The 15968-nt window shown below is 41.9% G+C and overlaps 1 protein-coding gene across 1 annotated transcript; it reads right to left on the bottom strand.

Moving 5' to 3' along the window:
- Positions 1-227: 227 nt before the first annotated feature.
- Positions 228-13088, bottom strand: LOC122659652 (germin-like protein 5-1). Its single transcript, XM_043854751.1, has 3 exons — positions 12945-13088; positions 12261-12816; positions 228-237 (listed from the first exon to the last, which is right to left on the bottom strand). The coding sequence occupies exons 1-2, from the start codon at positions 13048-13050 to the stop codon at positions 12266-12268; spliced, it is 657 nt and encodes a 218-aa protein (XP_043710686.1). The 5' UTR covers positions 13051-13088; the 3' UTR covers positions 228-237; positions 12261-12265.
- Positions 13089-15968: the final 2880 nt, after the last annotated feature.

The raw sequence follows: 15968 nt of genomic DNA, 5'->3' as shown, positions 1-15968 counted from the left end.
TGCTTGACGGTGCCTTAGTCGGAGCTAAGATAATACCTTTACTTGGTCCAACTTAGAAGATACCACACTTTTAAGTAGCCTGTTAAATGGTCGGATGTGAGATTCTAGACAGAAACTATGAGGGTGACTGTGCTAGAAACTCAAGTTAGGCAGTTGAAGCAGCGACTAGACTAAGATCTGTATGGCATTTATATTTTCGTGAGTGACATGCCCACCTCAGTGGGAGTTGCGCCATAGCTTGCATATCATACTGCATGTGCCTATATCGACTGATAGTGAGAGTGACTGAATAGATCCCTACTTTGTCACTATGTGAGCCATGTTGATTATATTAATCCCACAATACCCTTATCACCTGAGACAATGTCATGAAGAGGACATCCAATGACACTACTTTGACATTCTCCTTAGGATCATGGATGATGCAATCTAGCGGGAAACGATTGGGAAAGTAGTTGGAGAGAATTGGATTGACATCAAGGGCTCAGGAAAAACTATCTGAGGTTACACCTTTGTTTTCTGACTCATTGCCCAGGCGACTTGTCGTAGTTGTGATCGACGTAGTCATGAGTACATTATATACAAAGGGTTAGCACTGCTCATCATGAGGAATCGAGAGTGCTAGATCTGGTGTAATTGGATTGTTTGGGGTATTTTGAGATTGTTTGTGAGTGATGTACTATGTTGGCTAGGGAAAATTCCTTGGCTTCATGGTCTTTATCTGACGCATTGAGGCCAACCCGGTGAAGATTAAGGCCGTCCAAGAGATGAGCCCTCCGAAGACAATCCGAGAAGTACTGAGGTTGAATGGGAGAGTAGCAGCGCTGGCACGATTCATGTCAAGATCGGGTGACAAATACCTACCGTTCTTCAAGACTTTGAAGAATCTTCAGAGTCCAAAAGATTTCGTATGGACAGAAGAATGCCAACAAGCTTTCAAGGATTTAAAGAAATACTTGGAGAATCCTCCTCTCCTCTCCTGACCCGAGGCCAAAAAAGAGCTCCAAATCTACCTAGCCTCAACCACAATGGTGGTCAATGCGGTATTGTTGAAGGAAGAAGGCAGGTCAGAAGAAGGTAGGTCACAAAAGCCCATATACTACATCAGCCACGTTCACGTTGATGCCGAGACGAGTTACTCCAAATTCGAGAAGGTTGCGTTCGCACTTATGATGGCCACTAGAAAGTTGAGGCCGTATTTTTAAGCTCACCCAATTACGGTGTTAACCTATCAACCCCTTAAGAAAATATTGCACAAACCGGATGTATCGGGTCTGTTGATCGCCTGGGCAGTGGAGCTAAGTGAGTACGACATCAACTATCATCCGCGGACAGCGATAAAGGGGCAAGCTTTGGCCGACTTCGTTGCTAAGTGTACTATACTTGACCCCGAAGTTCGAAGAGACGAACCATCAGAAGAGGCTAAGGCCCTTGCCGAGGCCAAGCAATCATAGATCATGAACGTAGATGGCTTGAGCAATTCTACCGGGAGTGGAGTGGGTCTAATACTAGTTAGCCCTGAGGGATTTTGCATCCAGTACGCCTTGAGATTCAAGTTCTCAGCCTCCAACAATGAGGTTGAGTATGAAGCCCTCCTAGCCGAACTTTGAGTCAGCAAAGCCATTGGCATCACTCGACTGAAGGCGCGGAGTGACTCGCAGCTCATGGTCAACTAGGTCAACAGATAGTACTGATGAGCACATTTATGTGTGAAATCTTAGGGCATAAAGCATACATTTTACCACATTGGACAGAGTTACTTTGGTGTCTTCTTGTGTTTTTTAGGTTTTGGGCTATTCTGGACTATCGGGAACTGCATGTCCCAAGTTACACGTAAAATTGCCATTTTTCCTTCCATGGCTGTAAAGAGGACTAAATTTGGAGCAAGTTGGACGTGATGGAACGCAAGTACGCATTCGTCTAACCACCGTACAGTTGATTATTCTTTTCAGCCCAATAAACAATAATGGGTCAGAAAGGAGCTGTAGTGCAAGCCCATAGTCAGTCTACCACTGCCCAAGGACATTTTTGACATTATAGAAGATATTTCTATGCAATGGTGGAGATCTATTGCAAGTACAGGGCCGTTTTGGCAATTTTTCATTCTTGAAGAGAGAGAAGGACTGCTACCCACATGGAGGGACCCACATTGCCATTAGATTCCATTAATTTTGAAGGTCCACAAGGTGTCCACAATTTTTATGGGCTGCATTTAATGCCCCACGATTTTTAGAGGATACATTGGGGATTTTGTTATTTAGTTGAGTGGAATCCTAGTCATCACTATCCTAGTCATCACTCTCTCTCTCTCCAACTTTTCAAGGGCATTCTTGGAATTTCAATTGGGATAGATTTATTTTGAAAGATATTTTCTCATCTATGGAAGGTTGAAAAATCAAAGATGCTTTGATTTTATTGCTTGGAGAAGATATCTACAAAGAAAAGGAAGCACAAGTTAGAATTAGAAATTTACTTTTCTAGAAATAGAAGGTGTATGTAAACAATATTCTTTTCTCTCCCTCTTTCTATTTTTTTTTCTTTTTTCTTGGGATTCAAGGCAATGTAAAGGAGGAAGGGGAAGAGAATATTCTCTTTTCTTAAGAAATATTTCTCCTACACTTCCCTCTTCTCTCTTCTCCCCTTTCCCCTATAAATACCCCCTACCTCTCTTGTAAATTTTGCTCATTCACTTAGTGAAATTTCTTCTCTTCTTCTCCTTCTAATTTGTGATTTTTAACTTTTTTAATTTCTCGTTTGCATTTTTTATTTTCATTTAATGGTTATAATAGGTTTAGTTTATGCTTTAATTTCAATTTAAGTCTTCAATTTGGTTGTAATTTCTTAATTCTAGTTTAGGTTTTAAGCCTTCTAGTCTATGTTCTTAAGTTGATGACAAGACTTGAAGATTTAGAAGAGGAGGCCATGGTAAGTTTATGCAAGTATTCAAGCTTTTCAATTACATTCATGCAGGCACATCCAGGTTTTTACTATCTAATCTCTCAATCTCATTCTCTATCTCTCTCTATCTTCTTCTTCTTCTCCCTCTATTTCTTTTATTTTAATTTTATATGGTTGTGGTTTGTGGATGCATTTTTATTCTCTTATTTCTTTTTATGTGGTTAGTATGTGTGGCTGCATTTTTATTCCTTTCAATTCACTTTAGTTTGATAGGTTAGATGCTCATGTGTTAGGACGCTGATTTAATCCCTTAATTTTGTTAGATGCTTATGAGTTATGATGCATTGATTTTCATTAGTTTAATTAGTTTAATTTAACACTTTCATTTGGTTCACTTTGCATTACTTTTAAGTTACTTAAATAGAGTGGCATATATCTCCTCATGTTCGACCCGTAGCTACGATTGACCCATACGCTTGCGATTTTATTTTAACTCAAACAAGTACGAAGCCAAGGATGAAAGGATGATGGCCTACTTGGGCTGAGCCCGAGGACTGATCTCTGAACTTAAGCACTTTGAAATGATCCGAGTACCAAGAGAAGAGAACGTTATGGCCAACTCCCTCTCACGGCTGGCCGAGGTCGACTTCCTTAGTCTGAGCTGATCAGTATACATCGAAATTTTGGAGAAGCTGTCCTTACAAGAAGAAAAAGTCACACACATTAAAGAAGACGGTCTGACTTGGATGGATCCGATCGTCAATTATCTGGAAAATGACCAACTCCTAGAGGACCGAGACGAGGCAAGAAAGGATAAGATCAGGGCCGCGAAGTACATGATGATCGACGGATTCTTGTACAATAGAGCCGCCTCGACACTGCTCCTCTAATGCCTTGGGCCGAAAGGCATTGAGTACGCCATGGCAAAAGTACACGAAGGGATATGCGGGAGCCATATGGGAGGCCAAGTACTAGCATACAAGATACTTCGACAAGGATTCTATTGGGTGAGAATGCAAGAAGAGGCTATGAAATATGTGAAAACGTACGAAAAGTGCCAATTTTTTGCACCCATCCAGCATCGACCCACGACAAAATTGACCACAATGCTAAGCCCGATACCGTTCGCGATGTGGGTAATGGACATACTCGGGGATTTTATCCCGACTTTCAAAATACGAAGATATCTGGTTGTAGTCATCGACTACATTACCAAGTGGGTCGAGGCCGAGCCTTTGGCCACCATTACTAAGAAAAATATGGAAAAATTCTTTTGGGACAAGATTATCTACCGGTTCGGACTACCCAAAGTGCTCATCACGGATAATGGCACGTAATTTAACAACCCCAACTTCTGAGAATTTTGCAAGCACTTCTACATAGATTTTTGCTCGACAGCTGTGGCTCATCCAAAAGCAAATGGACAAGTAGAAGTGTCTAACCGACACTACTAGAGGGGATCAAGAGGAGATTTGATGAAGCAAAGTGAAGATGGGTGGAAGAGCTACCAAGTGTACTTTGGGAGTACTGAACTACTGTGAGAACGCCAACTGGGGAAAGCCCATTTCGGTTGGCGTATGGAACCGAAGCGCTCACCCTCGTGAAGGTCAAGGCCTCATCGTATAGAGTACTCAGCTTCGACGAGAAAACGTATGAAGATGGGCTGAGGGCAAATCTTGACTTCCTCGATGAAGTAAGAGAGAACGCGTTACTCCAGAATACCACATACCAGTAGAGAACGGAAAAATACTGCAACTCTAGAGTGAAGGAAAGACATTTTCGCCAAGGGGACCTCTACCTTAGGAAGACTAGCACATCACAACCAAAGTAGTAAGGAAAGCTCGCACCCAACTGGGAGGGACCGTACATAGTCTCCAAACAAATCCTCCTAGGGACGTATCGCTTGAAGACTCCGAGGGGCAAGAGGATACTAAGACCATGGAGCTTTGAGAACTTGAAGAAAGTTTACCAATGAAAATGAAAAGTTGTTGGCCTAGGCCTCGGACCCTGGCTTCGTCCTCGTTGAAGTATGCTCGGCGGGAGTCTGCCTAGATTTGTTTTGTTCAGTTAAAAAATTGTTTGAAGTTTAAAATTTGGATATCAATAAAATGAAATATTCCTCCACTTTAGAGTTCATCTTCAAGCCTATGACACACCAAGTCATAAGACCGATCCTCATATATTGGTTGACATTGAAGATCGACCCTCATAGGTCGGCAACAAAGTCGTAAGACCAATCCTAATAGATTGGCTGACCCCGATGACTGACCCCCGAAGGTTGGCAACAAAGTCATAAGACCAACCCTCATAGGTTGGCTGACCTTGAAGACTGACCCCCATGGGTTAGCAATATTATAATATCAAGGCCGAGCATAATGCTCGAGCAGACCGATAAGGTCTTAAGAAAATTTAAAGTAAAAAACCTAAGGCATGAAGCTCAAACGGGTGATCAGACTCAGTGTTCAGACACAGGAACGACATTAACGAAACGTTAATATATAGTTGTGCTACAAATAAGGAATAGCCGACGACAAACACTTAGAAAAATTTCCCAGTAAAAGATGATTTCATTAATTAAAGCCGAACAGCTCGGCACGGTACATTAAAAAAAATAAGGGGGGGGGGGGGAAGTCGATAGCTCGACACAGTACATTCAAAAGGAAAGAGATAAAAAGGAAGAAAATTATTTTTCACAACCCCGAGCGTGCGGGGGGCATTCACATTGTCAGAAAGAAAAAGGTAAAAAGCATCAGGCGGCAGGGGTATCATTAGGGTCCTCGGCAATGGCGGTCTGTTTGGCCGTAGGATCAACCTCAGTGGAGATGACTTGGAGCACCTTAGTCCGTCCTTGTCTCCCTGGTCCTCGACCACGGTGGCCGCATCCTTATCAAACTGAGAGAGAGCCAGATGTGGATACATCGCCCTCAGCTCGGCAAGGAGCTCAGTTCGACCCTCGTTGTAACCGCTCGTATAGGAAGGCTTCCTCACACCATGGACCACCTCCGCAAAATCCTCTGACTGCAGGTACTCCCCAACGACATCGTTCTGAGCCTTCAGGAGCTCGACCTCTGCATTCTTCTTCAGGCACTCGAGCTTAGCCTTCAAGTCCCGCACGTCCTTCCTCGACTACTCTTTAAGGGCCTCCATCTGAGTCTGCAAGGTTTGGAGGTTAGCCTCGGCTCACTTCTCTTATTCTCCTCCTCTCGACGGGCCTCGATCTCCTTCTTGACCTCATTCCCCATGACCTGAGCCTGCTTCTTAAGGGTGGCATTGTCCAAGATCAAGGCATCGAGCCAAAGGGCCGCCTCAGTGTCCTTGGAGAAACCCTGGAACAAAAATTAAAGTGAACGTCAAAGCACTGAGGACGACGTCAGATATGCAACCTTGTAACCAATAAGAAACTTACCATGGCCATGTCCTGGAAGAGCGTCGTCGATAGCTCAACATCGCTCATGTCCGAGAAGAGTGTCTTATCAATGGGAAGTTGGCCCACGTCCAGCCACTCCCGACGTGAGCGGCCGAGCATAGAGCTGAGTCCCCCTGAAAGAGGCGCTAGACTGGGCGGATCAGGAGGTTGCTCGAAGAGGCCCTCCCCAAAGCCAGACAGATCACTGCCGAGGCCGAAGAAACTCCTGGAGGAGTATGGCCCGTTATGTTGAAAGAGAGCGATCGACGCTTGTTGTCTTTCCTCGGGGCTCCGCTCGCCCTTCTCCTTCCTCTTGAGGTCAATGGCCTTCGCGCCCTCGGCCTTGATGCCGACGATGACATCCTTTTCGATCGGCTCGATGGTTGCTTTGACCTTGAGCTTCTCTACCTTGGACTTCTCGGCCCTTGCCTTTGCCTTGTCAACAGCCTTCTTCTTCTTCTTCTCCTCCATCATCTCGGCCTTCATCCGAGCCATAGCCAGCTGGGGGAGGTTTCCTACCACTGAGAGAGAAAGGGGGTGGTTAGGCCATCATACAAGGAAAAAGTGAAGTGTGAGAGGTCGGCTCTGCTTTCCTACCCAGAGTCGGCCTCCACAGTCGGAGGAAGTCCTCCTTTAGAAGTTGCAGAACGTTAAGGGGTGTCTGCCAAAGAATTTGGTCATACGAGGTTTGGTCGTACTCGTTCAGGGGCAACACTAGATTGACATAGCTCAGCTTGATTTGCTTCCACTCAGTCCGGAAGGGGCAATTGGGGATGGAAGCAAAGAAGAACTGAGGCTTCCAATGCTTGTTGGAGGTTGGCACTTGAGCATGATACTTGTGCGTGTTAAGAGCTGAGTACTTCTGTGTTCGACGAGTGAAGTAGTACCACCCATTGTCCCTGTACTTCTTAAAGTACCAGAGCCGAGCAAAGAGGCTCATGGGTGCGATCCGACCCATCCTACTGAAGAAGATGTGGAAGTCGTACATGAGCAGCCACTCATTCGGGGTCAGCTAACTCGGGGATAAGAAGGCATACTTGAAGACGATCTCATACAGGGCCACCTCGCTAGACCTAATGAAGCAAGCCATCTCCCGAGGATTGGGAGCTCGGAGTCGGATATCCTCGGGAATCGTAAACTGCTCCCTCAAGGCCTAAAGTTTGGACTCTGTCACAGTGCTCTTGACCGACCCGATGCTACCCTCAGTCGACTCAGGAACGTCGGAGGAGGAGTCAACCAACCCTTCCTCCTCATCATCGGAAGACCCATCTTCGTTAGAATCTTCGTCTTCTCCCGAGAATGACCCCGAATCCCTCTCACGATCCTCGTGGATGGGCTGAGTCTGATGGCCGGACTCCTGGGGCAGAGGAGCTTCAGCACCATCGTTTGGACTGGATTCTGCCAGCTCAGGCTCGTCCGAGCCCGAGCCCAGAAGGTCTATTATTGGGGACAAGGCTAAGAACTCTCGGCTCGGACTCACGATGTCTCGCACCCCGGCGAGAACTTCCTCTGTTGAACCACTACCAACTGACATTATGAAGAGAAAGGAGACTTACTAGTTGATGATGCTGAAGAGACGACCCGAGTGCGAAGGAGAGCCGAACGCTTTGGAGATCTGAGAGCTCTGAGTTAGCCGAGCGCTGTGAAAATGTGAACAAGTGTAAATGAGGGACAAAGCTCCCCTATTTATAGGAGGCTGAAGGGTAACCGAAGCGTCAGGATCCAACGACTGAGAGAAACCAAGGAGATCTGACAGTCCAGATCGAGGGACGGTTCAAATTCCCGAGTGCCATAATTGCACCGAGTGACGTGTCATACTCTTTGCGAAACACCGCCTGACATGTCACTGACATCATTGATGTCAAAGTCTATATGGGACATCTAATCCCCATAAGAACACACTTGAGTTCGGCCTCGGGAGAGAGTGATCGGCATCCCAAAGATCATACTCACCAAGGTCGAGCTGAGCCTTGATGAGTAGGGGGCCTGTGATAAACCATAAAAATACCTCCAATCAGTGGGTGACACATGGCTGGATCAAGGCCGAACATAACTCTCATCTTTGCTCTACCCGCAAGAGCCCAACCAAAAAGGACTCTTGCCATACAAGGATTCATCTCTCGCCGCCTCAACTTCATCCTATAAATACCTGGTATGGAGCTCAAACGCTCATCTCACTTTTCACTAAGTTGAAACGCTGTTGCATTGGAGACCTGACTTAGACATCGGAGAGTCCTTGGCTGGAGCCACACCAGCTCTCTTGTACGTATTCGGTTCTTGCAGGCTCGTCCTTGGGTGAACAAGGTGATGGAGGTTTTCACACGCAACATGCTCACATCAATTCCTATATATATATAGGGGCGTTGTTCTCTGTGCCGCAGTACAGGCTGCACCCAGGCACATGGGGGTGAGCGCAATGACCACCTTACCCCCTTGAGTGGTAGACCCATGTGCTTGGGTGCAGCCAGCTCTGCAGCACACAAATCATTCTCCCATATATATATAATATATATATATATAGAAATTAAAGCTTCACCATTGTGCACACGAGTGGTATGGAACTCTAATACTTAATATCTGGATGAACAATTGAATAATATTTCATTAATTAAGTTTCCGCCTATAATATCTAAGTGGTCGACAGAAATTTTATAAGATGAGTACTATGAAGCCCCACTATAAGGGCAAGGCACGCCTAACCCTAACATGGGAAGAAAAGTAAAGAAAAACCAAAACGGGAAGATCTAATTAATGTGGGATTGAGCACTTATGCAGCGCTTGGGATTGAGCAAGTGTTTTGATCGCCTTATTCCTGCTTGAGTGTTTGGACAAGGGTTGGACAGGGGGCAAGACGATAAAAACGCCTGTTCAATCCCAGGCGCTGCACACTGCTGCACGCTGCCCGGATTGATAGAATCTTTTGCCAAGACTTCGTCGTAAGATGGGCAGTTATTAACACATTTATTAATTGTAGGTAATTAGAAAACAAAGGTTTAGGTTTCTTTGACAGTTCGACAAAAAAAACAAAAGTATTAGCTGTGATTGTCGGTGGTAAGCATGGCGTTGACTTCAGTGTGACAGTTGGAGATAAGATTTAAAAAAAATAAAAATAAAAAAGATAAAGTTTTTTGTCAATTAGACCATTTTTGTTTGCCGGATTTAAAAAAAAAAAAAAAAAAAGAATTAGAGCAAGAACTATAGAAGAAAAACCAGGGGTAGATGAATCTCTAACCTATTCTCTCCAACCAATCCATTGAAGACGAGGCAAAAAGACAAAAGGATAGATGGCATACTCTACCCAATTCAAATTAGCTATTATGAAATGTCGAGTCCTGATCCTCTACTTCCGCCTGCCCAGTATTGCCATGTACCTCACACACAAGCAAGACAAAAAATACCACCTTATCCTGACTCAGACAAGGCACTCAGGTAGGGATAAGGTGGTAGTTTTCACCTTGCTTGTGTATGAGGCACACACAACAGTATTGGGCAGACGGAAATAGAAGATTTCGATTTATGAAATGTCTCCTCGTTGACATTGCTTCTATTAAGGTTTTCTCTCTATCATATGGATACATTGCACTACTGATTCCGAATTTACATTTGCTTTTATATACTCTGGATTTAAACAATCCTTGGGTAATTACTCCTTTCTCTCTTCCATTGGTTCTAGCATTACACAATTGTAATAGTTTATGTTGGTAATACAGTCATTATTCGAAACTATCTAGTTGGCATTAATGTTTTAAAATTAATTTTTCATAGTTACTTTCATATTATTAAAATATTTTCTTCACATTGAGGCTGTCGAATCAACTAAAGGAATATTTTCTATCTCTGTCAAAATATACCTTGGAGATATTTAGTGTCTGACAAAATATACTTTGGAGATGTTTAGTGATGCAGGTTTAATTACTTGGATCCAAATTGGTTAATTTTTTTGTACAATAAAATTTAAAATTGAATGGTGAAATTGATGAACTTATTTCCAATCCAAAAGAATATAGGAAACTTGTCAAGAGATTGATTTTTTCACAGTAACAGCTTAATATCATTTATGTTGTGCAATTGCCAATCAATATAGGGAAAAACTTTGAAAACTTCATCTAAATGTCGTATGTCTGATTTTGCACTACTTGAAGTAATGTACGAGAAAAGGTATTTTGTTATCATCAATAGACAATCTTCATATCAATGCTTATTATGACTCAGATTAAAGTTAATCGTACTTACCTCTCGCCGTTCTCTTATGGGACACTAAACCTTTATTGTATCGAGTTTTACTCTTTTATTTTTTTAGTAAAAGACCAGTCTATTCAGAAAAACGAGTTACACTCCTACACTCAGAGAGGCAAGGATCAAATAAATGCCTAACTGTCTGCCTCGTTACGGATAGGGCTTTCCTGGCAAGAGCATCAGCGATAGCATTACTAGCTCTTGGGATAAAATGAAAAGTACAAGACCCAAAACAACTCCAAAGATACATAATATCTTCTACAATAGGCCGAATCAATAAAGGAAATAGGAAATACAGAACCATGGTTGTTACAACTTCTGAGTTGATTAAGTTTTTTTGATAGGTAAGTTGATTTAGTTACGATACCTGCTCAAGGATTTGGGGATACTACATTTTAGAGTTTATGTATTTATATTGTGACAATGAGGTAGTCATACATATTGTGGCAAATTAAATCCATTATTTCCATGAATGAACCCAAAAAAAAAAAAAAAAAAAATTGATTGTCATGTGGCTCATGAAAAATTGAGCCCAAAAAATGAGGATTGTTTATATTTCAACAAAATAGAAAGTTGTAGATATTTTCATAACTAAAAGCTCTTAGTCAAGAGCAATATTATTTTCTTTTTAACAAGTTGGGCCTACATGATATTTAGGCTCTAACTTGAGAGTGAGTTTTGAGATGTATTAGTTTGGGTCATAACCCACACCAAAAAGAGAGGTGAGGGTAGTAGATATATATAAAATGGGAAAAAGATCTCTATACGGGAGCGTGGCCTATGCCAGCACTCCCATGAGTCTATCTCTCTCCTCCCCATGTGAAAAGACATCTCTATACCCATGTTTTAAAGAGGAGAGAGATAGACACATGGGAGGACTGGCGTAGGCCACACTCCCGTACAGAAAACTGCTTCCCATATAAAATAGTAGTTAAAGAAATTGAGAAATTAAATAGTACTTAATTAATTACTGTGTGATAGATATATTGGAGACTACGATATCTTCATGAGTAGCAAAGCCCAGTTCTAATTTAATTAAGAGAAAGAGAACTCTACGGAAGCTTTGCGGTTGACGATGCATGGTTTCTGGCCACGTGCGTTCTTTCTATCATCATTTTTTAAATTTCGACGACTTCATTTTAGAAAAAAAAAAAAAAATTTGATGGTAAAAATCTCGAAGTCTGGCACTAGCTATCTTCATAAAATAATGATTGAATTAACGATTATTCAATAATGGCCAAAGGTCTTACCAAAAAAAAAAAAATAATGGCCAAAGGAGTACTATTGTCCACTGACCATATTATATACCGGTTATCGAACAGGGACACGCAGCCAGGCAAGTCATGTTATGTATTTATCCTAAAGAAAATGTCGTCTACGCCATGGGAGTGTCGTCTACGCCAGCACTCCCATGTATCTATCTCTCTTCTCATTAAAACAAGAAGATAGAAATGTCTTTTCACATGGGGAGGAGAAAGATAGACTCATGAGAATGCTGGCATAGACCACACTTGCGGACATAGAACTTTTTCCCAAAGAGAATATACAGTAGTAGCTGGTTAGAATTAGAAATTCCTTTTATTCAAAAATTTTTTTTTTTTACCCAACACGCACGTACAAACACAAGAAAATAAGGAAATGCAAATGCTGAAATTGCAGCTGGAAGGAGAGAGAGAGAGAGAGAGAGAGAGAGAGAGATATGGATAGAGATAACTACTACTACTACTACGACTTCTTCTTGGGGGTGAGGTTGGACTTGATCTTTTCAACCTCCTTGGTACCGATCTGGAAGGCCTTGGTAAGAACATTGTCTGGGACAGAAGGAGAGGAAGTGAAGAGGGTGAGAGCGATGGACTGTGTCCCTGGCAACTGGCTATTGAAAGCAGCTAAAACTGTTGCTGGGACATCAGCATTGTTCTTCTGGAAATGGACGAGTCCCCTTGGGAACACGAAGATGTCACCCTTCTTTATGGTCTGAGAGATCAATACGTTGGCTGTGGTGATGAATCCAACGTCCAGTTCACCCTCGAGGACGAACACCATCTCCGTCGCCCTCGGGTGGGTATGGGGTGGGTTCAGCCCTCCCACTGCGTAGTCGATCCGAGATATGGACACTCCCAACGTGTTCAACCCTGGTATCTTCTCCACGTTGGCCGGCGTCACCAACGATCCCATGGTATTGTTGGTCATCCCTGCCTTGGCAAGCCCCGAGTAGAAGAAGTCAGACGCGCTCACATTACCGGCGTTCTTGCACGGATACCCATTCACCTTCACCCCTGTAATTACAAAAAAAAAAAAAAGACAATGTATGGGTGAATTAATTAAAACAGCATACCAATTAAGAAAATGATAATGAAAATAAGGTAGGGAAGGGAAAAAAGATAAATGATAATTAATGGATTACCAGAAGTGAGATCCGCCACGCAGACGTCCTGAAGCATGTCCGGATCTGAGGCATAAGTGCCGGAGAAGAAAGCGCATATGACGAAGAGTGCGATAATAATCGCCATCCTCAACCTCCTTAATTAATCCTTAATTAATGCTGGAAGAAAAGCGAAACCACGCACACGATCGATCACCACTTCTTCTTGTTAGCACAGTGAAAATGGGAGAATTAAAGACAATACAGACGATGGCACCGATCACACTTCTGCTAATTATCACACAGACTACTACTCACTACCATCGAAGACAGACAGAGAGAGAGAGAAGAGAAGGCCTGGAATATGGATGGAAGAGAAAACTTAAGGTGTATTTATTTTCTAGGAGGCTGCGGTGTTGAAGCTTCAGTAGGAGGATTGCTAGGATGAAAATAAAAAAGCAAAAGGAAGGGGGAAGGGAGGAGGGGTTAGCCACCGTAGAGGGGCCGTCGTGGACGAGAGAGAGAGATAAATTAATAAAAGTGGGTAGAGCTTCTTCATTCAATCCAAAGTTATCACTGTTTTTTTTTTTTTTTTTTTTTTTTCTTTATTCAATACAAAGTTGTCATTTTAAATAAACCTTTGGGACTTGGATCCTCTGTTTTTAATGGGTTTTGCTAATGTGGTGAGCAACTTAAACGACAGACACGGCATTAAGACTTCAATACCAGTTATCAATATATATATGGCCATGATCTCTGCGCTGTGGTGCATGGGGGAGCACGCTACGCTCAGAGACACATGGAGTGGGGCGGGACAGTCATTTCAACAATTCAGTTGGTGGGACGATCATTTCACTCACCCCATGAGTCTGGGGACAACTTGCGCCCCTAAATGCATACATATGTATATATATATATATATGATAAGAGATCGATGTCTGGTCGTATAGGGCTAGCCTGCACCAGCATGGGGTTAGTGGTGTCAAAATCGAGACTAAATCGGGTAAATTAGTGCAAATCGAACCGAAAATGGCATGTACCGGACCGCACATATGTCTTTATGGAAAAGTTTCAGATTGGAATATTACAATCCAGAAATTAAAAGCACCCGACACCGAAACCAAACCCAAAATTGAGCTAAAACCGAACTTTCCTTATTAGTTTGGTTTCGGATATGATTCACCATTCCCACACCAAAACTGACTCTAGTGTTTGTGTATGAGCATTGACTGTGGGATTTTTTAGTTAATTGGGGATTGATCGGTAATTTTGCATCATCTAGTGTCTAAGCGCAAGAACCACACGACCTGTTAGCATTCGTTTTCCCATGTAAGGCAAGAGATTGTTGCTTGGTCATATACACTACAATAAAAAGGGCTTATAACTGTGTTTTTTTCCTCAATAAAAAGTCAAAAAATCCGTAGCAATAGCCTATAGCTGCGGATTACCTGCAGTTTTCAATCTGCAGCTACAAGTGCCGTCGCTACTTCTGTAACTGCGGATATCCTACAACAGGAAAAGGGTACTCTATAGTTGCGGTTTTTTAGCTGCGGATTTTTTTGCAGCAAATCTATAACTGTGGATGTTTAGATGCGGACTTTTCCACAGCAAGTCTATAGCTACGGAATTTAGATGCAGACTTTTTCGTAGCAAGTCTATAGCTGCAGATTGTTTAGATGCGGATTTTTCCACAACAAATCTATAGCTGCGAACTTTTCCGCAGCAAGTCTAGAGCTGCAGATTTCTTAGATGTAGATTTTTCCACAACAAATCTATAGCTACGGATTTTTTGATGCAGATTATTCCACAACAAATCTATGGCTGCAAATTTGTAGATGCAAATGTTTTCCAGCAAATATAGTTGCAACTTTTTAGCTGCGTATATTTCCACTGCAAATCTATAACTATGGATATTTTGATGCGGATTTTTCCACAGTAAAGTTATAGATGCAGATATTTAGCTATGGATTTTCCTGTAGTAAATTTATAACTGCAGATTTTAGCCACTGAATTTTGTGGCTAAAAATTTGTGACTGCGATTTTCTAGTTGCAGATTGTTGTACACACACACACACGCCTATTTCTTGCATCCACATAATCCATTCATTACAAAATACATAACAACTATTTATCATCCCAAATACATATAAATGCATAAATCTTGTTTATCATCCCTATCACTTAAATTTAAAATACATCTAAAATTAAAATCATGTTCATCATCTGAATCATTAAATTCAAAATACCTGATAAATTAACAATCTTATCTTATAATACTCAACTCCAATAATTCATATTGTTTGCCCAAAAAAAAAAAATACTAGACTCGACTAGTAGTTGAATGTTCCTTGTTCGGATCTTGACTGGGTCTGTGCCTCCCAAGCTTTATACTATTAGGAAACTCTACAATTGTCTTATTACCTCTTTGATTGACTGAATTTTGACTTTGTTGGATATTTCCTGTAATCAATATTAATAAAATTAATAGTTAACAATCATTTAATAAATACGGATGACAAAATCATAAATTGTATATCAATTTACCTTGTTGAGATGAAGAAGCATTACGATTCGCTACAGAAGAGTGATTCTCTTGTAGTGTTTACTCATCGTGACCAGTATATATAGGCATTAAGTACCTAAAATATAGATAACAAATGATTATTCTCAAAGTAAATAACAGTTAAAAATAAAAGGGAAATTATCAGCGCCACCCCCTAACGTTTACCTATATTTTAAAGCACACCCACTGACTACAATAATATCAACTGTTACCCATTTTTGAACGGTTTAAACCTCTAAAATTCCTTTGGTCAAAATATCCTTTACACTAAAAGTCTAAAACATATAAATAATTAAACTACTGGCTTATCTTTTACCAACTTATAGAGAAGTAGTTGTCAAGGCGTCGCCTAAGCGAGCACCTTGGTCGCCTTGCATCTAGGTTCAACTAATCAAAATCTATCCAAGCCAACCTCATCCTTCAAACATAAACTCGTATTCTAAATTACACAAATGGTCATGCACTGGTCCAATCAATGGCTTCTACTCTCACCATATCTCCTT

Source organism: Telopea speciosissima, chromosome 4, assembly GCF_018873765.1.
Source record: "Telopea speciosissima isolate NSW1024214 ecotype Mountain lineage chromosome 4, Tspe_v1, whole genome shotgun sequence".
NCBI classification, from domain to species: Eukaryota; Viridiplantae; Streptophyta; class Magnoliopsida; order Proteales; family Proteaceae; genus Telopea; species Telopea speciosissima.
Note: the sequence above shows the minus strand (reverse complement) of the source record. Positions and strands in the feature narration are given on the sequence as shown.

Bases quoted from the DNA above. Each gene is read 5' to 3' on its own strand.
- LOC122659652 (XM_043854751.1), bottom strand. From the start codon at position 13,050: ATGGCGATTATTATCGCACTCTTCGTCATATGCGCTTTCTTCTCCGGC. The intron at 12,817-12,944 runs GTAATCCATTAA...TTGTAATTACAG, and splicing joins CGTGGCGGATCTCACTTCTG to GGGTGAAGGTGAATGGGTAT.